General features: G+C 49.5%; 4 protein-coding genes across 4 annotated transcripts; 2 read left to right on the plus strand and 2 right to left on the minus strand.

Annotated features, from left to right (window-relative positions):
* Positions 1-616: 616 nt before the first annotated feature.
* DEU56DRAFT_100709 (uncharacterized protein) lies at positions 617-9,228 on the minus strand. Its single transcript, XM_041344559.1, has 14 exons — positions 9,062-9,228; positions 8,929-9,009; positions 8,676-8,875; positions 8,244-8,622; positions 7,908-8,196; positions 7,151-7,853; positions 6,814-7,103; positions 6,479-6,765; positions 3,025-6,428; positions 1,373-2,975; positions 1,164-1,323; positions 974-1,116; positions 832-923; positions 617-774 (listed from the first exon to the last, which is right to left on the minus strand). The coding sequence occupies exons 1-14, from the start codon at positions 9,122-9,124 to the stop codon at positions 732-734; spliced, it is 7,737 nt and encodes a 2,578-aa protein (XP_041202754.1). The 5' UTR covers positions 9,125-9,228; the 3' UTR covers positions 617-731.
* Positions 9,229-9,328: 100 nt separating this feature from the next.
* Positions 9,329-11,686, plus strand: DEU56DRAFT_835029 (uncharacterized protein). The gene is made up of 6 exons (XM_041354732.1): positions 9,329-9,617; positions 9,683-10,219; positions 10,268-10,396; positions 10,448-11,143; positions 11,206-11,392; positions 11,443-11,686. The coding sequence occupies exons 1-6, from the start codon at positions 9,351-9,353 to the stop codon at positions 11,559-11,561; spliced, it is 1,935 nt and encodes a 644-aa protein (XP_041202755.1). The 5' UTR covers positions 9,329-9,350; the 3' UTR covers positions 11,562-11,686.
* A 235-nt stretch (positions 11,687-11,921) lies between these two features.
* DEU56DRAFT_835030 (uncharacterized protein) lies at positions 11,922-13,260 on the minus strand. Its single transcript, XM_041354733.1, has 4 exons — positions 13,164-13,260; positions 12,865-13,060; positions 12,506-12,806; positions 11,922-12,451 (listed from the first exon to the last, which is right to left on the minus strand). Exons 3-4 carry the CDS (start codon positions 12,783-12,785, stop codon positions 12,174-12,176), a joined length of 558 nt encoding a protein of 185 aa, XP_041202756.1. The 5' UTR covers positions 12,786-12,806; positions 12,865-13,060; positions 13,164-13,260; the 3' UTR covers positions 11,922-12,173.
* A 79-nt stretch (positions 13,261-13,339) lies between these two features.
* Positions 13,340-22,745, plus strand: DEU56DRAFT_835034 (armadillo-type protein). The gene is made up of 27 exons (XM_041354734.1): positions 13,340-13,694; positions 13,752-13,971; positions 14,023-14,407; positions 14,458-14,526; positions 14,582-14,693; positions 14,741-15,424; positions 15,476-15,662; positions 15,713-16,047; positions 16,107-16,234; positions 16,294-16,474; positions 16,526-16,884; positions 16,940-17,060; positions 17,121-17,321; positions 17,372-17,586; positions 17,639-17,792; positions 17,840-17,958; positions 18,008-18,040; positions 18,090-19,286; positions 19,334-19,978; positions 20,032-20,293; positions 20,344-20,417; positions 20,468-20,610; positions 20,659-20,899; positions 20,951-21,225; positions 21,281-22,128; positions 22,185-22,260; positions 22,313-22,745. The coding sequence occupies exons 1-27, from the start codon at positions 13,532-13,534 to the stop codon at positions 22,569-22,571; spliced, it is 7,686 nt and encodes a 2,561-aa protein (XP_041202757.1). The 5' UTR covers positions 13,340-13,531; the 3' UTR covers positions 22,572-22,745.
* Positions 22,746-22,747: the final 2 nt, after the last annotated feature.

Here is a 22,747-nt window from a genome sequence, read left to right on the forward strand (position 1 = left end):
CTTGCAAGCCGCTGGCCACTTGTCGCACGTTTCGCTCTTGTCGTCGTCCCTATTCTCATTCGCAATTCACATTCAAGCCGCTCTCCGATCATCGCATGTTTCCTTGTTGTCGCTGTCAGTCTCCTTCAGAAGCTTTGGCGCGTGTCTGCCTTTTAGAGAAGCCCTGGTGCACGTTCTGCTCTTAGATGTACTTTTACTGTCTGCGCATACCATGTAATACAATACCGAAATGAAGTGTTCTTATCAGAATTCAATACTAGATCAGAACATATAAGTAGCATTGCCATATCAATGCTTATAAACTCGAAATCTATGCTAAGGTACGAGTTACTTACCCAACCTCCGCCATCTTACCTTCAATTGAGTTTCTCAACCAGATCTTATATGTCGGTTCCCCCGCCTTCCGCGCGCTGATACACCTGGTGCACCTTTTGTGACCTTGCGCATCCTGGTCAGTCATTATCAGCCCTTATCCGAGTTGGGGAATTTCGGTGATGTAGGCACCCTGCAGGGGAACTCGATTTCATGTCTGAGCAACGTACGTTTAGGCTGATCTCATTCCATATTACCGACGTCAATTAGTAGTGATCAAGCACGTCAACGGTGGTACTGCGGCTGGCTTCCACAAACAGGCAGAAAGAAAGAAAAAGCAACTCAATCGAGTGTTATTTGCAACAATGTAAGGAACTTATGATAAGTTAAAGACCACCCGGATGAACGAAGCGTCGATGCTACTCTCCCTCTTTTTGTCTCTTTAGCCTCCCTCTACTGTCACTGAAAATCGATGTCCAACTTAGTGGATGAATAATAAAACCACTATATAACACTTACGCAAAGGCACGGTTCTTTCTCTTCCGGCTCTCCTTCTTGCCCACATTTCGAGCTAATTTGCGTTTGGCGGTAGCTTCTGGGTTGGTAGTCGCCTGCTCGAGGTGATGAGTACCACATGCATTACGAATAGAACCCAACCCACCTTCGTGGCCCGCGCCACTCGTCTTTCTTGTTGAATGTTGGATGCGCCCTGCCTGATGCGGTTGTACGTATTGGCAAAAGTCGTCGTGCCAACTTTGTTCTGAAGCAAGTCGAGAAGCTCGGTGGCCGTAACTTTCAGCTCCTCTGCAATGCCATGAGTATATGATATACTTGAGAAGCAATATGCATACCCATTCCGGCATCCCGAATTGTATCGTCCTCCGTGATTCGATAGACGGGTGTAAGTATGTGTGGCAAGAACCGCTCGAGTTGACTGCTCTCCATGTGAGACGCCATAGCAGCGAAGAAACGCAGAATAGACAAAGGAGCGAGCGACCAGGTTGGTTGATTCTGAAACAAATCAGGGGGGAATAAATATGATTGCATCAATCGAACTCACAGAGGTATTGCCACGATTCCGCCGTGCGATGTGGCATGAGCGAGCTTGATACGATAGCTTGGAGAAGAGCCAAGGTAGAGGATCCTGAGAGCGTTTTCCTCGGCTCATTCGCGAAGGTTGTTCTGCAGAATCATCGCTCTCATTGCCATCCGAGTCCCCCTCAGCTCCTTCGGTTGTGTTGTTGGTGTTACTCCCGAAGGGCGAGGAAGACGGGACAGTACAGAACAATTTTCCGACGAAGAATAGGTTCTTCACAATCTGTAGACCAAGTGGTGCGTCGAGATGGGGGCTCTTCAGCTGTGAGCATAGCTTCTCTGCGATATCTTTCATCAGCTGGAGGGTAAGATGCGAACTCTCGAGAGTGGGGGTGGGGCCATAAAATGCGAAGAACACGCCCAACAACCGACAAGCTGCTGAGCGCACCCAAGCGTGCGGAAAGAGGAGATATGGGACGAGTTTGTCCTGGGTGCTTTTCACCGCATCCAGCGTATGCTCAGGCAAGGTCTGCAGGAGCTTCGAGACAGCGAGCATTGCCTGGTACGGTGGTTGCCATTCCACATCAACATCCATGTCTTCTCCATCGCCATCTGACAGGGTCAGCGTTCGAATACTATCGTCCAAGATCTGTTGAACATCGGCGAACAGGGCAGCGGCATGCGGGGAAGCTTCTCGTTGCAAAGCGTCGATGATGAGCCCGTATACTTGCACTGCAACTGCCCTAAGTTTTCCCTGTCCTTCTTGACTGGCCCACGCATGCAGATGGCCAACAAATATTTTTCTCTCGTCCTCTCCCAACCTTTTGACCAAGCTTTGAAGGACCGATGCAGAAGCTTCTCTGCAAGACTTGTCCTCATCGTTAGCAAGACAGAGTACAAGGGCAATGAAGATCATCTCCGCGTGCTTTGCCAGCAACACAGAGTCGAATTTGTTCACGAGCGCGCCTAAGAGCTCGAGAACACTTGAACGTCCTGATGCATGTTCATACGAAAGATTTCGAGCAAAGAAGCCGAGTGTGGTCTGCAGTCTTCCAGAGCCTTGCGGATAGTCGAGGAGAAATTGAAGGAGAAGAGACCGGGCAGACTCGCGGGTCTGTGCCGCTTGTGATGTGACCAAGATAGCGGAGACGTCAGCCATAACGTCGTAAAGCTCAGGTACAATCAGCCGTCGTGCCACAATAGCTCTCAGTAACGCAAAAACGGTGCCCTGCCTGTCGGGATCCTCCAGATATGGTGAAACAAATTCAATCAGGAAGAGCAGATCTTTCTCTTTGACCTGAGCGGCTTCACACTCTCGTAGTATACTTGCCAGAGCCTTGAGACCAGCCTGAGCAACTTCGGACTCCCCGCTACCAGTAGAACGGACAACCGCGAGTATTTGGCGGGCAATAACTGGTGCAGACGACGAGACTGACTTGAGTGGACATTGCAGGATGCTGGCCGAAGCCTTGAAAGAAGCAATAAGGACTGGTTCCGAGGATGAATAAAGAGCATTTCCGATGAGCTTTACAAGCGGATCCAAGCGACTGATAATTTGTTTGTCCTTAAAGTCAAATCGAGAGCGTCGGAATGCGGTATTGAAGAGCTCCAAACCGAAGACGACGAAACTGCGGTGCCTGATGAGTTAAAAAGATACGGTACATGCATGAGTCTCACCGGAAGGAATTATTTGTATAATGGTCGGTATCCGTGACTATTTGGCGTTGCCGCTGGACGATAGCATCAGCTTTTTTACTAGACTTGGTCGCTTTGGGCTTCGGAGCTTCCTGTAAGAACTTGGCATTCTGACTGATCAGGGTGTGGCACAGAACCAATAATTCAGCAGGTGTGAGCCTTGCATTGCTATTGAGTCCGCTGGCAATACGTCTGAGAACTTCGTCAACCTGCTGGAGTGTCTTCAAAGAACCCGTTTCTGCGATGATAGAGCGCAGCGGCAGGAGGAGCGCACTAATGCGTTTGGGCGAAACGTGCCGAGCTGTCAACCCGAAGCAATCGAGTCCCTTGGAAGAGCTGCTGCGTACTTCACGCATTTTCGTCCGGAAGTCTTCATGCTGTACATCCTTCCCCGACTCTCCAAAAATCACTTCGGCGGAGACATGAGCAATATCGGCGACACAGTGATCCAAATCTTGAATCACAGGGCCATTGCTGTCTTGCGCAGACGTGACGTGGGTGAGCACTGCGTGGAATACAAACGCTAGAACGTGTAGTTGCGGTCCACGCAGGAGTGCTGCGCGGAGCTCCCGCAACAGGACAGGCAAGTAAGGGGAACCCAGCGCGACAGCTATTCTGCAAATCGTATCTCGCACGAGGTCGCGAGTATCTTGCGACTTGCTACGCAATATTTGACTGAGGGCTGTCAAGAGCCTACCTACTTGCAGATCTCGGGAGGCAGAGGGTAAATGCAAGGCGACCTTGGCAATACCCATCGATATCGGGATGCGAAGGGTGTCCTCCGTCTCGTCGCGATTAGAGAGGTAAGCCAAAAGCGAAGGCAGAAGGCGGGTGTGAACAGCGTCAGCGATTTTTTTGTCCTGACTATCAGCTGAAGGAATGGGCAGCGATTCATCTACCAATCCCTCGTGATCGCTGTTAGCAATGTCATCTGCGGACGTATCGACGTGTTGCACAGCTTCTTCGACGGAGAAGTGGAAGTTTTCAAGGATCGCAACCAAAGCACGAACGTAAACCCGGACGCCTTCAGTCTTTTCTTTTGACGACCGGATGTACTTGTACACAAGGGCCGAGTATGCACTCCACCCAAGGTGTTTCGCAATGCGCCCAGTCGTGTTGATCGCTTCTGAGACGAGAAGATGATCGAGCGAGGCCGTTGGGACAATGTAATGCTCAACGAGCGGAAGGAAGACTTCAACCAAGGTTCTGCTGCGCATGACCCCCTCGTCACAGTACTCGGCAAGGCGTCTCAAAGCTCTTGTGCGACGATGAATCTGTATGTGATGGATATTGCTGAAGAAACTAGCTTCCTCGTCACCGCCAGCAAGGAGGGGACACATCTCCTGCAGGGAAGAGATTCTGTCGCATTTGGACACAGCATACGAGATAACACCGAGAGCCTCCGCACGGATAAGCTCATTCTTGGACTTCAAGGCGTTTTTCAATGCCGGAAGGGCAGTTCGCATGAGAAGCGCTTCGAATTCTAGATTGGATGGGTCGCATGTAAGGTCAATGAAGCGTCTGATTGTGAAAGCGGCGTTATTGCGGATGGCCAGTTCGTCGGCGTCCTGCACAAAATAAAGTGCATTCGAAAGGACAGGAAGCCATTCACGGCATGATAGCATAGCGTACTTTTGCTCGTTGATCAGCATGAACGCAGTCAACCGACGATTAAAGTCAGGTTGATCAATTCGTTTCGGCGAGCAGGCGTTGAGTGATTCAAGCAGGCTTGCAAGCTCTTGGATGCTCGGATTAATCACCGAGAGCTGATTGAAAGCTGAAGTGAGGGCGAGTCGAGAAGCGGTGAAGCGAAGCGACATAAAAAGCTGCGAAAGAAGCTCGTATGCCTTAGAGAATTCGACGGAGGAGGTATTTGACAGCTCAGTTAGCAGAGGGAATATATGTCCAAGGGTGCTGAGAAGTTTGACTTTGACTTTCTCAGATATGATTCTGCTGGACTTGCGCAGTAAAGGGGAGAGAAGGCCGAGGAGAGTTAAGGCCTGCGTAGAATCTCCGGCGTAACGAGCAACCTCCGAAAGTATGCTGATTTGGCGCTGAGTGATTGGACTTGAAAGCGCTGTATCGGCCTTCGTGCGTCCGACCAACGTTGTGAGGTTCTTGAGCAACTGCGATATATGGGGCTGAACGAGCAGATCTAAGAATTTACTGTCATCCGCAGAATACGACAGCAGGCGCTCCACGATATCGAATACTCTGCTGATCACTGCTGGCTTGACGTTAGCCGCCACAAGGCAGTCGAGAACCTTAGGCAGCACACGAGAGTCGTGTTGTACAAGGTGGACCGAATATTCAGCCTGACTGGTCCAGACAAAGAATAATTCCAGGAGTGCGGAAGGGGCTTGAGTATTTTCTTGATCCAATAACTTCAGACGCGGTGACACAATAGCGGGAAATGATGCAGAGAGATAGGACGTGAAGTCGAATTCGACGGGGCAGCGAAAGAAATCGGCAAGCCGCTTGAGGCCTTGTTGCCTCAGAGAACGCAAAACTCGGGAATTGAATACCTCTCCGGACTCGCTCTCCTCTTCGTCCGCTTCGTTGTCCACCTGCTCAACTACATCGCCTGTCGTCACATCGGACAAATGCTTCTGAGCATTGGCAACCAGGTCGAGTGTGGTCCCGAGTAAAGCCGGCCAGTACGTGGTTAACCTCGACCCGAGGTTCTTCAACACGTCACCCAACAAATTCAGGTAACCAGACTGCTGCTTCAACGGGACGTCTGAGGAGATAACGCGCAGCGAGAAGAGGTCATCCTGGCGAGCATGGCTATCAGACTGCATTGGTTTCAACATAAGATCCACTAGAAGATAGAGCTCCTCGTCCGTGCATCCTGCCAATGCTGTCAGCACAGCAGCCCGGCGATCACCGCTTTTAGAGCGACCCTTCTTTTCCAACGTAAGTCCATATAGCAGACGAATGATGACGTCCACCACTTGAGGTCGATCCTTGATCTCTATCGATGACATATGCAAAGACGTCAACTCGTCTCTCCATTTAGTTTCGTCCAGGAGTAGACGCAGTTTCTCCTCGTGATGTTGGAGGTGGGGCGACTTATACGCGAGCAAACATGATAAAGATACCGTTTGCAATTCCCGATCGGGATAGGAGAGGTGAGAGCGGTACAGTTCTCGTAGCGTATCTGTGGAGTGCAGAGCCTTGGGATTGCTAAACTTGCTGAACAGCGTCAACCACGCCTGAAGCTTGTATTTCGGTAATCGTGATGGTGCATTCGGACCTGCAATGGAAAGGAAGTATGTCACTAACTCGCGGTTATGTTTTTCCGCCAAAGATGTGCATTGTCCGAGAGTGAGGAGAAGTTGAGCTTCAAATGTGACGGGATCGAACCGATCAGACGGTTTTTGTTCCTATGCCCCATCGTTAATAACACGCTAGTTAGAGCGCTCAAAAGACTTACCGAAATAATGATCTTGCGGTGGTGATGTTTATCTATCCAATTTACAGCGGCGCCTCGAAGCCGATGTGCGGTGGGGTCTCTCCAAGATCGCTCTTCTTCCCAAGGATCCATGTCATTCTCATCATCCTTGGTAGCAGTCAGCCAATCAGGGGTCTCATTGGCTCCCTGGGGTTGTTGTAGCTCGGAGAATACGATATTCCAGACAATGTCACCAAACTTCTGGGCCAAAGAAGAGAGAGCTTCCGACGCTGGGGACCAGATCGGTCGTAAGTTGACCTTCAGTTGAGCTAAGATGCCATCAGCAAAACCCTGCATGAATGAAACAGAATACGTACAAACAAGCCACCGAACGCAGATATCAGCGGAAAGTGAATCATCATCTCTCACGACCTGGTATAATCTGCCTATTCGGAGAACGCGCTCGCGTACGCCATGCATGTCAAGGGACACTTCGTCGCCCTGCAGACAGCGCTTCAACGCCTCGTGTTCAGCGGGAGAAGATTTGACCATCTTCGATGTCAACAGTCCCAACACATTTGAACGCAGTGATCGAGAAGGGGAAAGCAACCGTGATTGCAGACGGGAATATAATTGGGCGATTGGAAGAGACTGAGATGTAGAAGGGCTATCTCATGTCAGTAAGAGGAAACCAGAATAAGGTCACAAATTTACCATGTTTCGAGAAGCGCGACTAGGCCCATCAATACTTTGTCGGACCACGACCAGTGTTCCACGATCTCTGTCGTCCAGGCGGGCAAATCCACTTGTGTTTCCCAGGATGCGGACTTGCATCGAGACAAAGCTTGCATGCATGTTCCGATGACCCAGGCCGCATTGGCATGCGATGTTTGCCAGTTCGCCTCAGGTGTCGACATGTTCAGTGAGCGTGTAATGATGGGCACCAATGAGGGCGCCAACGAGTCGACGAATACGGAGAGACTCATTATGTTGTATAAGTCATCCACCGAATCGTCACTAATTTCCCAGCTAGATAAGCGGTTTTGTATCCAGGTATCGACGTTTCGCTTCCAGACAATATCGACCTCGCCCAGCTTCCCGGAATGTTGCAGAGATGCAAGAAGACGCAACGTGAGGGAGGGCTCCGCCTGAAGGAGACTAGGGGTTGCTTTGAGAAGAGCGGGTAGTCCAACAAGCTTCCAGCCACCCCATCCTAGCTCTGCGAGGACACCGCAGAGCATCAAGCCGAAAGAAGGGACACTTAGAGCCCGGGCGACAAACGCACGACCTGTCCCTGCGGACATCGACATGTCACCGGCAGTGAGAAGTGAAGTTGCAAAGATCAAAAGCTCAGAATGCAGAGGCAGGTCACATGGCAGCGATGCCAGGCTTGATGCAAGCTGTGTTAGATGGGATGCTACAGAAGCGAAGTTCAAATAGTGCGCAAGAATGAAAAACTAGAATGACATACATGACAATCGCGATCCTTGACGAACTGCACAGAGCACAGACGTAATTTGCATGGCACGTTGAAGATGTTGGTGATTGACGCCCTCAGCCTGCGACACAGCACAGAAGCGATCAACGATGAGGCTCGCGATGACCGAAAAGTGTTCCGAGCCATTACAGTGGTGAATCAAGGCGGTCAGCACACGCCGCAGTAGCGTATACGACAATTCGGGGCGATCACTTGTTAGGTGGCAGTCAATGAGAGAAGCCATCGATGATCCTGCACTGGTGTGCAAGGTTTGGGAAACAGACTGCAGGTATAGTAAGACTGATAACTATAGGTGAGCAGCATACGCACTTTGCACGCAAAGATCATCATCCACGCGCTGGCATCCTCGACACCTTCCAAATTCTTTGCCATCAAAATCACAGCTCTCTCCCTCGCAACACTCTTAAGCCGACGGAGCACGGAACCCCATACCTCCGCGGCGGCGCGTTGAACGTCAGAATTGCAGGATGGAAGTACCGCGCGAAAAGAAGACCACGTCTGGTCCAAAAGATCGAGATTGATTGACGGTACGAGAAGATACCTGAATAGTCCTGACAGTGTCGCCAAGAGAGCTGTAAGAGATGGTGCTGGTATAGGTTGTGGCAGAAGCCGCAAGAGGACCTCCAGCAAATCAGCATATGACGGAGCAAGAGTGGTTCGTAGATCGTGGGCTAGCTTATTCAGGAGGCTAAGTAAATAATGTGGTTAGAGAATATTAATTCATGTGTCTGAGAGGCGCACTCGAGTAGAGCTTTCAAAGCTTCATGGTCTGATGCATCCAAAGCACCTTTCCACAGATCAACAATCTCCTTCCAATTATGCAAGAGGATGGGCATAGATATTGAGAGTGAGTCAACCTTGTGCGCAAACTGAACAAACGCTGGAGAGAGATTGAGTTGTCGCCATTGTTGAAGAGCTAGATAAAAATGAGATTCGTTGTCCTGGACCTGCTTGAGCAATCCACGTGGATCAACGAGACCAATGTTAAACTCACTGAGATGTCATGATCGAACTTGGTAAGGTCAAGAGCAGATGGCAGATGGACCTCCTTTAAACTTTTCTTGTATGATTGGTGCTAAAATATGCGCAGTCAATCAAAGGAACAGGCTTGACAAGGTTTGAAGCACCTTGAATCGGTTGACACGAGGAACTGCACTAGTTCCCTCGCCCGAATCTGAGTCCGAATCCATGGCTCGCAGAATATCGCAAAGGAGAACTAGCAAAAAAAATGGCACTACCAGTTACGAGGACAGACGGTGGTCATGAGGTGTAGCTGCTTTGGCTGGCTTGCGTTCCCAAAATTTGCGATCTCGAAAAGGTTGTTTGGATCAGAAGCCTTTGCCAAACAACTTGAATCCATTTTGGGTCGAACGGATCACTTGCCGGGTCACCTTCTGACCTTTGCGCACAACCGGGATGTCTGAAGAGTCGATATTGGACACCATACTCGAAGAAATTCTCCAGGCGCACCTATCGTCACCAGATGACTCGTCTTACAAGAGTGCTAAAGCGAAACTGGCTCAACAACGCAGACCCAAAAATTCACGCCTCGTAAAGGTCCTGAATTACGAAAAGCTCGTCTTAGTGCTGGCTCTTGTGCTTCTCCCCCTCGGTCCACACTTCTGTGGACGGCAAGAGTTTTCTATCGTTTGGCTCGGGAAGTCCATTGATACTGTGATGGGGGTAGGTCTCATTAGATTTCACAACTGTCTTTGCATTTCAAGTGCTAACGACTATTATTTACCAAGCTATACATTCGGTTCATTGCGTCGCAGGCTGATATCATGAAGAAATTGGCGTCCGGTGACGATTTCCCAGATTACACGACTGTGAACACTGTCCTACAACAAGCTGGTGATGATAGTCCCGAGGGTGCCGAAGCTCGGAAACAAATCGGCTTATGGAAAACGCAGATCACTAACTCGCAGGACTCGACAGACCTTGCGGTATTCAATGATGTGTTCGATAAGATTGATGCTTATGCCGAAAAAGTATTCGAACATCTTCACTCTGACATAGGTGAGAAGACAGACGCTTACTTGAATGCTTTGGATGACTACCGCCACGACGTTGTGAAATTCTTGCGAACAAAGTGGTTAGAAGGGAGCAACGATCCCACCGAGTTAAACGATATTACGCGACGATATGACAGAATTACGGCCCGTGTTGCTGTGTGGTTATCGCCTTATGATGATGCGAGCAAAGCACCTATTCCCCTGTTGTCTGCTTGGTTGTTGGACTATGCTTGGTCATCGCTCGATGCCGTGAAAGAAGGGGTCACTGAAGTATGTAAATTCTCAGTCCAGGTTCATTACCACGCTAACTAACTCCAGATCTGCAGGTGGTTCGAGCCCCTCCTCGACTACTATCATCTTTTGCATGGTCGTGGCCATGATATGGACGACAGGAGTGAAGTGATGCTTCAGAACGTTGTAAATCATGCACCGGATGCTGAGGTACAGGTATGATATGTGCATATATATCAACCTGCTCGCTTATGATTGACATGACAGCTATGCCGCCTGATATGGGGGCATCGAAACACCCTCATCTTCCACCTTCACAATACGATGTCAACAATCAGCGAAAAGGAGATTCAACAGGACCGTCCCAAGGACAGAACACAGGTCGACAATGCTTTCGACAAACTTCCCGGAGCTGAAAAGCAAGCTTTCCGGAATCTCCTTGCATTGATGAAGGACTGTTTGAAAGCGGACTTAGACTTATGCTCTAGAGGGGTCAGGGGCACCTACGCCATGCACATTACAAGATGGGACTGGCGAAGCAAAGCACTGTGGAAGAACGCGAAGCGTGACTTGGAACCCTTGACCAAGGCCATCTTTCTCGAATTACGCAAAGCAGGGACATACAGAGCCGCGATCTTGGAGGATTCCATCACCGCTAGCCTTAGGAAGCAACTCGAGGATGTTCTCGGTCGAACGAGGAAGCCGATCTACGCAAGATGGAAGTGGTGGGACGACATAGAAATTCCTGAGGATATCACTCCCGCCGTGTCCGCCAACATAGATGAAACATTCAAGTCGAAGCTGCAACAGACTCAGTTGTGCAATATTTTAGGGCAGCGAGATCACAATGCAATAAAAGACCTCGTCGCGTACGTCGAAAATATGGTTTGTGCCCATGCAACAACTGCAAAGGACAGCCCTTTGAATTCAGAGGTCGCCGACGCGTTGAACATCCTCGTATCTGTAAGTACTCCATGACTTTCCAAGGGAACGGATTCCCTGCATGTAACTCACACGCATATTAGGTTCTCAGGTCGAATAGTACTCAGCTCCATAAATGCACCACAGCAGGAAATCCAGAATTGTCTTGCAACGTCAAGACAGCCGTTCATCTCAAGAATTCTAAAGTCGAAGACCAGGTTGACGCAAACACTAGACTAGTTCACGTGCCTCGCATTGCCCGCCCCCCGAAACGTCCTGGAGCACCCACTGGTTCGTGTTTCATGTCTCATTTGATGCCTCGTTTCACTTTTGATATTTAGTCTCTGGATGGCCGAAGAAGAGGAAAAGGGCTCGCACCTCTCTGTCTGAAATCTCTCTATCTTCTTCTTCTTCTGATGAGGATGAGGATGATGAGGATATCGACGCCCTTGCCATTTGATCCTTATGCTTTAATTTAACTTTTTGTGCGTTTTCGCTGTTTTGTCAGGCTTTCTCTGCATGCTCTTGTATAATCCACCTGGAACTATTACTTCAATCATTCTTAATATAATACCTCGCAGTTGATAAGTTCATGATCGTGCGGAATTGCGATGAGTCTGATCCTGCCCCTTATGAATCAGCAAGACAACGGCAGCGATACTTACCTTACGACGTAGTGATTGGCCGCCACTGCACCAAGGGCATGTTGGAGACAGCGTGTACATTCAGAGTGCTAACCTTTCACTGTTGATCTACTGACGTGTGAATTTAATTTTCGGTAAAGAAGTCCGCCGTGATCGCCTGATCATTTCATGATGATGCCATTGCAAGAACGCAGATCTTTGATATATTAACCACGAGTATGAAGTACATACAAGGGTGGTTATACATATCGTTGTCCGTGAGCCAAGCTATCAGGGTCTCTGTATGGTACACGGCGAATTACTCGTAACAAGGGCACCTGGCGAAAAATGGCCAGAAATGAAAAAAGTGGAGAAATTGAACCATCGAAAGCGACAAAATGAGAATAATGGTAAGGTGAATGTGATGCTGACGAAGTCAGAGGCAAAAACTAATAAGCAATTGCTTGAGGCGGATGGTCTTGTGGAGGAGTACACATTGACCACATAGTTCCGTCTACGCAGTAAGCAGGTGGAGGAGCCTCGAGATCTGAATCAGTTGGGGACATCTCGCCCTTGTATATACTAGAGCGATTGGAGCGTGGAGCTGTGGGTAGCGGGGAGAGCGGACTCCTCGGTGTGGGAGGTATGTAAATGTGCGTCGGGTCTGGGTCTGAAAAGTCCCAAGAACCATCATCCTGCTGGTGAGCCACTCGCATCGGTTTCCGCACTGGAACGAAGCCCATAAACATCGAACTTTTCTCTTGAGCAGCAGAAGACTTACTGAAACTGAACTTGGACTCAGTCGAGGGTCGAGTATGATCTGATGTGAAGGTACGTTTTAAACGGGGGGAGGGAGCCGCATCAACCTTGTCAGCCGGTGTGCGACGCAGACGTAGGAGAAGCCATGTGATGAGTCCAAAAAGGAAGACACCGACGACACCGACGGTCACGGCTACGGCTACAACATGCCCATCTCTCGGATCACCGAAGTCAAGGTCGGTCTCAGTCTCAGTGGGAGAGGTGGAAGTATCTGTGGGACTTGAGTCGTGGGTAAAAGGCATGGATCTAGTCCTTCAATGAATCTACAGTTGATCTGCGGGTCACAACTCGGAAGGTTTTTGTTATTCAGTATGAACTCACCAGATGTAAAATAGCAAGTTGTACAACGGATTATGTTCGAGCACAAGCTATCAACGAATGAGGACAGCAACAGTCAACGAGAGGGAATTATCTGTCGTCTGAAAATGAGCCGACCGCGTGCCCCCGAACTTGAATACATACGGTTGACGAGAGATACTGTATGCTGGATTAGGAAGGTCTAGTAGTTGATGACTGACTACTCAGAAAGTCGAGATTAGTGGGTAATTGGAGGCTCGACGCGTGATGGAGGCAAAGGTAAAGGAGTGACGGTGGATGTGGTGAAGGATCAAGAGACTCACGGAATAATGTCTGATTCTCTTGTTATAAGCGTATTTTTCCTCCATTTCGCTCCAAGGCTAGCTTCCTTGTGCTTCGATCAAGAATCAATTGGGTTAGTGTGCGAAAAGAAAAATATTTATTACATAATTATGCAATGTTCTCAATTTCTAATTATAATTATACTCACGTGACTCTACAAACTTCCACTTCTCTTGATTTCTCAGAGACAAGTACGAGAATTCTTAGCATCATTACATACTTACCTTGTGCCGCGTCCATTCTGCCTCACAAAGCAACATTAACAAAGCTCAAGAGACTTGGCCGATCGGAGTCCTCAGGCAAAACCGATATCGAGTCGTGGTTGGTCTTGACAAACTCGTCGCACCACATGGATGATGAGGATACGAGCGGACGGTTATGGTCCAGAGATCTCATACAGGAGGACTGGCAAAAGGTCATGCAAATCGCTCAGGGAAACCTTCTAACCAGCAGTACCAGAATTCGCCTGCAGTTCTTACAGGAAGAACTTTTATGGCTTGCGACCAACGGAGGCATGTTTTACAGTTCATAGTAGTCGAGCAACATTGTAATTCCAGATTGTTTTCAAGGACTGAGCCTAAGGCAGACCATGGATGTTTTCAAACTCCTGACCCAAACATACCCTCGATACGTTGATTCCCTTTCCCGCGATGCCGTCGAGGAAGTGGGGATGACGCTGATTGAGAAGGATGAGACAGCTGATGCTGACCAAAAGATGGGAGTCACAGAGCAGGTTCTAGGGTGGCTTGCGAACGAAGTATCCCTGATAGCTAAACGTGGTTCATCAAGGTCTGCTTTTCATCTCTCACCTCCAGATGGTAGCTGATGTTAGTGTATCAGCACATACGCACCTGCAGATATTTTCGTTCTCTTGAGCTGGGCATGTGGCCTTTATACGACTTGTCTGCGGTCCTCTCCTGGCTTTACTTCTTCCCCTCTATGGAAAATGCTTGTCGATATCTTCGCGACACTTCTTGATATGCAGCTTAACCGCTTTACGCGAACAAAACCAACTATGCAGAAAAGTGCGCTTGTCCGTACACGCAGAGCCCTTCGGTCTGCACCGGAACAGATTCCCGCTCTCATGACGACACTCATTGCGCAGGCAAAATCTAGCCAAACACCCCTCATACAGCTTTCGTTGCTGAGTACTGCTGTGGATGTGACACTTCGCTTGAAATATGTGAAGGACGAATCACTCACCCAAATCTCTCCTGCAATCAAGGTAACATAAGCATGCTCTTCCACTGTAGTACCTGCTGAATGCGATGCCAGGATGACATCCTCGATCTTTATACGACTTGCGTCGTGATGTCCAAAAATCCTGTTCCATCGCACTCCTCTGTAAGATGCCTATATGCTGTTATTTGATACCAAATCTCAATATACATTATGGCAGAGCGCGCTTCATGATTTCATAGGGACTTGTGTAACCTCTAGCGATCTAACAGCAGCTGTATTACCAACTATGGAGAAGGCACTTTTACGATCACCAGAATATTCACTAAGCGGTACGTATGTACATCAGGATCGTCACTTTCTGACGAACTGCTTGCAGTTATCGCAGATTTCCTACTCGCGTACTCTCACACCCTCGACTCCGCCACATTCAAAAAACTCCTCACCGCGTCCCTCAATTCTGCCAAGTCCAATAACCCTGTCGTGCGCACGAATGCCACGGGACTTTTCAAGGTCCTGATATCCAAGGATATTGGCTCCACGAGCGTCAATGCAGCCCTTACGGATGTTTTGGCACTGCCCAAGACCGGTAAAACCACAGGCCCAGAGCATAGACTTACGCTCTATGCAATGCTCGCCGCGATGCCACCAAGCGCCGAGGTTTCGGTTGTTGTAGTACAGAATGTGCCTCAGCTGCTTGTGAAGGAAACGACTGACGCAGCTGTTGGGGTGCTGGCGTCAATCATGGCTGTGCATCTTACTTTCATTCTGAAGACGAACACAAAAGTACCTGCAGACGCGACAACTGTGATTGCGAAGGAGATGACTAACCCGAAGCATGTCATCAGGAGAGCTTTTGTATCTATTACTGGGTCGGCGCTCTGGAGCGTTGACACGGTCGACACCGACGCTGTTCTTGCTTTTTCAATGGGGGTAACAAGTGCTCTTGAAACGAACTTGAAGGTTGTGACCACAAACCCTCTAACCGCAGCAGTTGGTCCGTTTGAGGGATACGTTGCCCTAGCTCTACTCATGGGTCCACTGGCAAATACGGGGAAGTTCGGTATGTTCATTCTCTTCGATGTCCGCTGCATTTCGTACTCATTTCTTTCAGGCGATATCATAACTCGCAATGCGTCCATCGAAGTTCTTACTGGCACCCAAGCCAAGCCGTCATTCCTGATCTCGGATAAAATATACCAAAAACTGACTGACACAGAAGACGAGATATGGCTTCTGCGTGCTGTCAACCTCTCTCTTTTCCGCCTGAAGAACGAACTGGCTAAAAGCGAACAGTTACGGCGAGTATAGCTGTCTTACACGGCTTCTTTCTTTTTGACATAACTTTCAGGTTGCAAATCGGCTCCGTCTTTGTTCACCTCTCTATTCACTCGCAGTCGTCCGAAGTCCGGAGGTTAGCGATTCAGACCATCGAAGCAGCCGTTGCATTACTGCCACAGCTTGTCATTCTGATCCTGCGTGAAGCGATGACAGCCTCTTTGATCAAGGAGAAGTCGGCCGCTGTCAAGAGCGCACCAGTCAGAGAGGAGACTGAAAAACCCGTAGACAAGCAGCGAAGGTATGCGGCATTGCTACTGTGCTGCGGACATAAGGAAGAAGCAGGTGCAGGAGAGAAAGATAATCAATTAGTGGACCTCATTGTCCTAGCACATCACTCTGCCGTTTGTGAGCATCCTCGCCCATTATTCTATCGACTGCCGCTGAAGGTTCTAAAAACGCACAAGGTCCCCCGTCCCGCTTGCTATGGATCGAGTTGTGTCAGAAGGCTGGCGTGGACCCGCATCATTTAATTTCTCGGCGCGTTGACCAGGCGATGACTAGCATTTTGACGGCATCTGCCATCGATTCGAAGGTAGTTTTGTATTTTCACGCCTTCTAAATGCGCTGTCACTCATACTTGTGCAATTAAAGTTTGGCTTTGCGGACGCGAGCTATCAAGCAATTAGCACATTGGCGTTTGTATGTCCCGAAAATGCATTACCGAAGATCATGGAGCAGTTACGTGCCGACATCGATTCTTCGAAGATCAATGCACTGTCCGAGGCTGAGTTCGGTATCTGGAAAACACCAGAAGGCACGACGTACGTAGATGGTGAGTAATTTAATTATAGGAACTACGCCACATTCATCGCGTTCTTGCTAGTTCTCTCATCTCAGAAGGTCGAGGAAGGTCCCAAGAAGGGGAAAGATGCGGATATCGCTCGCTGGGAGGCCGAACTCCGTAAATCGCTTGCGAACAAGAAGGGCGCTGCGACAGCTACGCTGTCGAAGCAAGCTCAAGCGCTCGTCCAAGCACAGCTGGACAAGGAAGCAATTGTGCGGCAACGAGTCACCACCACCAAACTCGATCTGCAACGAGGGCTTTCGTACGCGCAGAGTTTGGCGTCCATCAATGTCCCCGAGTTGCGGATGTATGTTTCGTTTATCTTATCGCTCTTGTTGGAGGGAGCTATGGGCCAAGGGTCGAGGCTTGTCGGGTCGCAAGCCTTCGAAGCATATTTGGTAGGTTTGTGTGAATGACTTTTGTATAGTTTGCACTTATTTTTTTTCGTAATAGGACCTCGCCAAGTGCTGCTCAGTGCGTTTGGATACGTTCCATAAGTGGGTTGGTGTGGCCACATTACGAAGCCTTGAGATCGCGTCGGTACCCGAGGAACTGCGGGCTGAACAACTTAGCTGTGAGTCTTGTCTGTCCGGAAACACAACTCGCTTACTGACACTTACTGACAATTCTCCAGCTCTTGTGCTACGTGTTCTCTATCGTCTGCGATCGCTGTCAGAGCAAGCTCCATTTGATGCTGCAACCTTTTCCTATGCATTCCCGCTCCTTGCACATGTGTTGCTGAAGGGCGGTGTAGACGCCGGGGAAGATGATGGCGATGAAGCACTCGAGCAAGTAACTCTTGTGCTTGACATCATCAGGTTTCACTGCAGCGAATGTTCGTCTTTGGTATAAGAGTTGATTTATATTTAACATTCTTCTTTGTAGTTTCGGATGCAGCATTTCCCCGAAAAGCAACCATGGAGCATGTTCTTCACGTCGTTAGACATCAACCGCGGCTTAGCAAGGAAGCGTCATCTGTTCTCATTGACCTCGGAGAGGCTGTGCAGTCAAATGCGACTCGCGATGAGGTCGGCGTGCTCATTGATGGCACATTATTACAAGAGGTCTATGTTAGGAACGCTTGCCTGCAAGCCATCCAGGTCAGTATTGCTGACTTGTGATTTGTGCTACTTTTGTTCATCATTTTCGCAGCCATTTGACTTGACCGATCTCGATTGGTCTCCGCAACTTTGGATTGCCTGCCACGATGACGACGAGCAGAATGCCCGTCTTGCCAATCATGTGTGGGAGGATAACGGCTTGGATGTCCCAGAAGATTTCCTTGACAAGCTCTTGAATTATCTGGGTATGCAGTTCATGTTTCCATACATTTCCTTCTAATGTGTTTATCAGACCACAACAATGCGTACGTGCGAACCAGCACGGCATCGGCCATCGCGGAGGCTGTGATTTATTGGCCTCGAAAGAGTGCATTGACCGTGGCTGCTCTCCAAGACTTCTACCGGGAGAAGGTGTGACTCGTCATCCTTATTTGCGTGCTCGACTCTTACCAGTTTGAAGGCTAAAATTCTTGCACCCGAGTTCGACGAATATGTCAGTACCATAATGAGCTTTCTGATCGCGATACTCATTTGGTGTCCAGGGCATGGTTATTGCTTCCAGCCTTGATCGCTCCGATCCCTGGGCTGCGCGGGTTGCAGTTGCCCTTGCATTTGAGCACCTGGCTGAATCATTCACAGAGGACCAGATTGAACCATTCTTCGTATTCTTGATTGAGGACGAAGCATTGGGTGACAGGTCACCAGACGTGCGCCGCAGCATGCTTCGGGCTGGAACGGCCGTCATCGACCTTCATGGCTCAAAACGACTTGCAGGGCTACTCTCGACTTTTGAAGAGCATCTAGGTGGCCCAAGTCCCGCGAATGAAACAGGAGATCAAATCAAGGAAGCCGTTGTCATTCTGTTCGGACGTGTCGCCAGGCATCTCGACGCCTCAGACACACGCATTCCCAGCATTGTCAACCGATTGGTCGAAGCACTTAAGACTCCAGCAGAACAAGTCCAAATAGCTGTTTCCGACTGTCTTGTCCCCCTAGTGAAGCTCATGGGCCCGGGCGTTCGAGAGCTCGTTGATCACTTGTTCGAGGAACTCTTCAATGGAACAAAATACGCTAGTCGACGGGGAGCCGCCTACGGTCTTGCAGGTACCATCAAGGGTTTGGGAGTAGGCGCCATGAAAGAATACGATGTCATCAACCGCCTCCGGACAGCTGCTGAGGATAAAAAGCGTTTCGAAACACGTCAAGGTGCACTGTTTGCATTCGAAACTTTGTCAAATACGCTCGGTCGACTATTCGAGCCCTATATCACATTTATCCTCCCCATTCTGCTGACCGCATTCGGTGATGCGACAGCGGATGTACGCGAGGCTGCTCAGGATGCGGCAAGGGTGATCATGGGTAATATGTCTGGATATGGCGTCAAGCTCATCCTCCCTTCCTTACTGTCTGGTTTGGATGAGAAACAGTGGAGGTCTAAAAAGGGTTCCATTGAATTGATGGGCATGATGGCTTACTGCTCGCCTCGACAACTATCCCTATCACTGCCCATCGTCATTCCGCGCCTTACTGGCGTTCTGACAGATACCCATGCTCAGGTCAAAACTGCAGCCAACAAGAGTCTGAAGCAGTTTGGAGAAGTCATTAACAACCCTGAGATACAGGCCCTTGTTCCGACGCTACTGAAGGCGCTTGTGGATCCTGCGAAGACGACGAACGCTTTGTCAGCCCTCCTAAAGACATCATTCATGCACTACATCGATCACTCTTCTCTGGCGCTGGTGAGCTGCTACTTTAATTTGATGTTCTCATAGCTTACGTGTCGCAGGTCATACCCATTATCGAGCGCGGATTACGGGAACGAGGGACGGAGGGCAAGAAGAGAGCCGCTCAGATCGTTGGCAATCTCGCATCTTTGACGGACTCCAAGGATTTTGTGCCGTACTTGTCTTCACTTTTGCCATTGGTACACGTTGTTCTGGTTGATCCCGTGCCGGAAGCACGGGCGACTGCTGCCAAGGCGCTTGGGACGCTTGTTGAACGTCTCGGAGAAGTGCACTTCCCCGACGTTGTTCCCGGGCTTTTGAGAACACTTAAGACCGACACCTCGGGTGTTGATCGACAAGGTGCGGCTCAGGGCCTCAGCGAAGTGCTGTCTGGGCTCGGCATGGAGCGACTCGAGGGCCTTCTCCCTGACATTATCGCCAATGCTCAGTCCCCGCGGAGTACAGTCAGGGAAGGTTTCATGTCTCTCCTCGTGTATCTACCTGCCACCTTCGGCGCTCGATTCCAACCTCATTTGCCGAAAATCATATCCCCCATTTTGAGCGGACTGTCTGATACGGAAGAGTATGTCCGGGACGCTGCTATGCGAGCAGGGCGGATGATTGTTACCAATTACTCCACCAAGGCAATCGACTTGCTCCTGCCAGAACTTGAGCAGGGCATGTTCGATGCCGGCTGGCGCATCAGGGTGAGTTCTTTGTTGCAGTATATTTTTACAGGACTTTAAGCACCTGTCGTTAGCAATCATCAATCACTCTGGTTGGAGAACTCTTATTCAAGGTGTCAGGCATTAGTGGAAAGGCTGAAGTTGCAGACGAAGAGGAGGTCGCCGAAGTTGCGGTTGTCGAATCTTCTCGTCGCGCTCTCACAGAGGTTCTTGGAGAAGAACGTCGTAACCGTATTTTATCGGCATTATATCTTGCAAGACAAGATGCAGTCAATGTTGTTCGTCAGTCTTCCATTCACATCTGGAAGGCACTTGTGCACAACACACCTCGCACTGGTGAGTCGCGCGGATGTATTTATTGGTCGCAATTGACAATGGTGTCACAGTGCGCGAAATTCTTCCGGAACTTGTTGGTCAGTTGGTGAAACTCTATTCCAGCCAGGAGTTCGAACAGCAAGAGGTAAGTTTATACTGCACGATTAGATATTTATTCGTTTACCCCTTTCTTAGACTGCTTCTCGTACCACGGCAGAGCTGAGCCGCAAGTCTGGCGAAAAGGTTCTGGGCGAAATTTTCTCAATTCTTCATGCCAAGTCACATTCTCCTGACATTAGTACCCGTGAAGGTGTTTGCCTTATGCTATGCGACGTGATGTGAGGATCCTTTTCCCCTCCTCTTTCATAGCGTCTCACAGCCTTTAGGGAGAGTACATCCGGTGCACAACGTGATGGCCACGAAAATGAGATCATCAACATGGTCCGCGCCTCTCTAGTGGATGATGATGCTACAGTACGTTCGGCGGCCGCGAAGGCATTTGATGTACTTCAAGAACATCTCGGCGCGAAAGCAATTGATCAGACAATTCCCACCTTGTTGGAGGCATTGCGCCAGCCAGGCGCAAGCTCAGACACCGCACTCCAAGCTTTGAGGGAGGTCATGTCGGTATGTATCGTCCTTTCGTTTGTGAGCAAGGATGTACTTACCAAATTGAAGGTCCGGGCGTCTACTGTATTCCCTGTTCTCATCCCAACCTTGATTGCTACACCTATGACGGTTTTCAACGCCAGAGCTCTGGCGTCTCTCGTCACCGTTGCTGGGCATGCCTTGAGCAAGCGTCTCATTGTCATTCTTGGAGCATTAGTAAAGGTTTTGGAAGAAGAGAAAGATGATGAGCTACAGAGCGCTATTGACGAGGCTGTTCGCGCACTTTTGGCCTCGATAGAAGATCCGGAAGGTTTGAATACCTTGATGTTACTCCTTCTTGGATGGTCAGTGGCCTTCGCTCTGTAAGCTTGCGCATATACTGATTGTCTTCTGCTTCAGGGCCAAGAATGATGCGCCAAAACGTCGGATCAGCTCCTGCGATCTCTTTGCAGTGTTCTGCGAGGAGTCTGACCTCGATTCCTCGTTATACCGTGTTGACTGGGTCCGGCAGCTTGTTTCTCTCTTTGATGACCAAGAGGTTCCAGTCCACACTGCGGCTTGGCGTGCATTTGACGTATTCGTCAAGTCAATGCCCAAGGATGAGCTGGAGTCCCTCGTGGTGCCCCTACGCCGGACAATTGAGAGCACCGGTGCACCTGGCCGATACGTTCCTGGTTTCAGCCTGCCAAAGGGTGTCGCACCCACAGTCCCTATCATTATTGCTGGTCTCACGGCTGGAAGCAATGAACAACGCGAAAATGCAGCATACGCTATCGGTGACTTGGTTGAACGGACGGAGGAGGCTGCTATCAAACCTTTCGTGGTGCCATTCACTGGGCCCCTCATTCGTGTTGCAACACAAGCCACCACATATCCTCCTGGTGTGAAGACTGCTATCCTCAGTGCACTGGCCTCCATGCTCGAGAGAATCCCTGGTCACGTTAAACCCTTCTTCCCTCAGCTTCAGCGCACGTTTGTTAAGGCGGTCAGCGATGCGTCCTCTGTTGTCGTACGAACTCGTGCAGCAGACGCTTTGGGTATCCTCATGCACAGTCAGCCAAGAGTGGATCCTGTTATCACAGAACTTATCGCTGGTGCAAGATCCAGCGAGGAGGAGATTGCTGCCAGTTTCGTCCTTGCATTATCGAATGTGGTGAAGAGTTCTTCTGCGCACGGTGGTATCGGAGAAAAGGCTAGAGAATCATGCATCGAACTTGTGAATGACGCATTCCGGGAAACACACGAGGGTCAGTTTCCACGAGCATTGGGATTTGTCTCGTGCTTGTGCTAATGAATCTCTTAGATCACTACGTTCAGGCAACGGCGTCGTTGATAGCGTCATTGTCGGCGAATCCGCAATCACTGAAGCCGATTGTAAAGTAAGTGAAGGAATGCTTCCACCTGGTTTCACGTATTGATCATCATTGCCAGTGCACACTTGATCTCTGGAACACCTCCATCAACTTTAGCATCGCATGCCATCCTTGCTGTCCTATCTCCGGATTCAGACAACTATCTTGAGCCAACAGCCACGCTGTTCGCCCAACTGGGACTCTTGCGTAGTGTTGCTATGAAGGTCAAAGAAAGTGTCGCCAATGAACGCTCCACGATATCAAGACCTGCAAGAGAAGCCAGAGATATATTGAAAAACATGGTAGCGGACGAGGAGAGCCTTGCTGGGATATTCTGATGTAATTTGGGTGTGCACTATCTTGATGATCTCACGAACATTATCTACGATCCTCGAGCGTTACCAATGAGCTCGCGCTACCAAAACATTGAGACACATAGCATTCCCCATAGTTACAAAAATGTAGAACACTTAGGCGGATGCATTGCAATATAGGAACCGAAGTTAGACAAACC

This window comes from Suillus clintonianus (assembly GCF_016758775.1).
Source record: "Suillus clintonianus strain FC179 chromosome Unknown DEU56scaffold_129, whole genome shotgun sequence".
NCBI classification, from domain to species: Eukaryota; Fungi; Basidiomycota; class Agaricomycetes; order Boletales; family Suillaceae; genus Suillus; species Suillus clintonianus.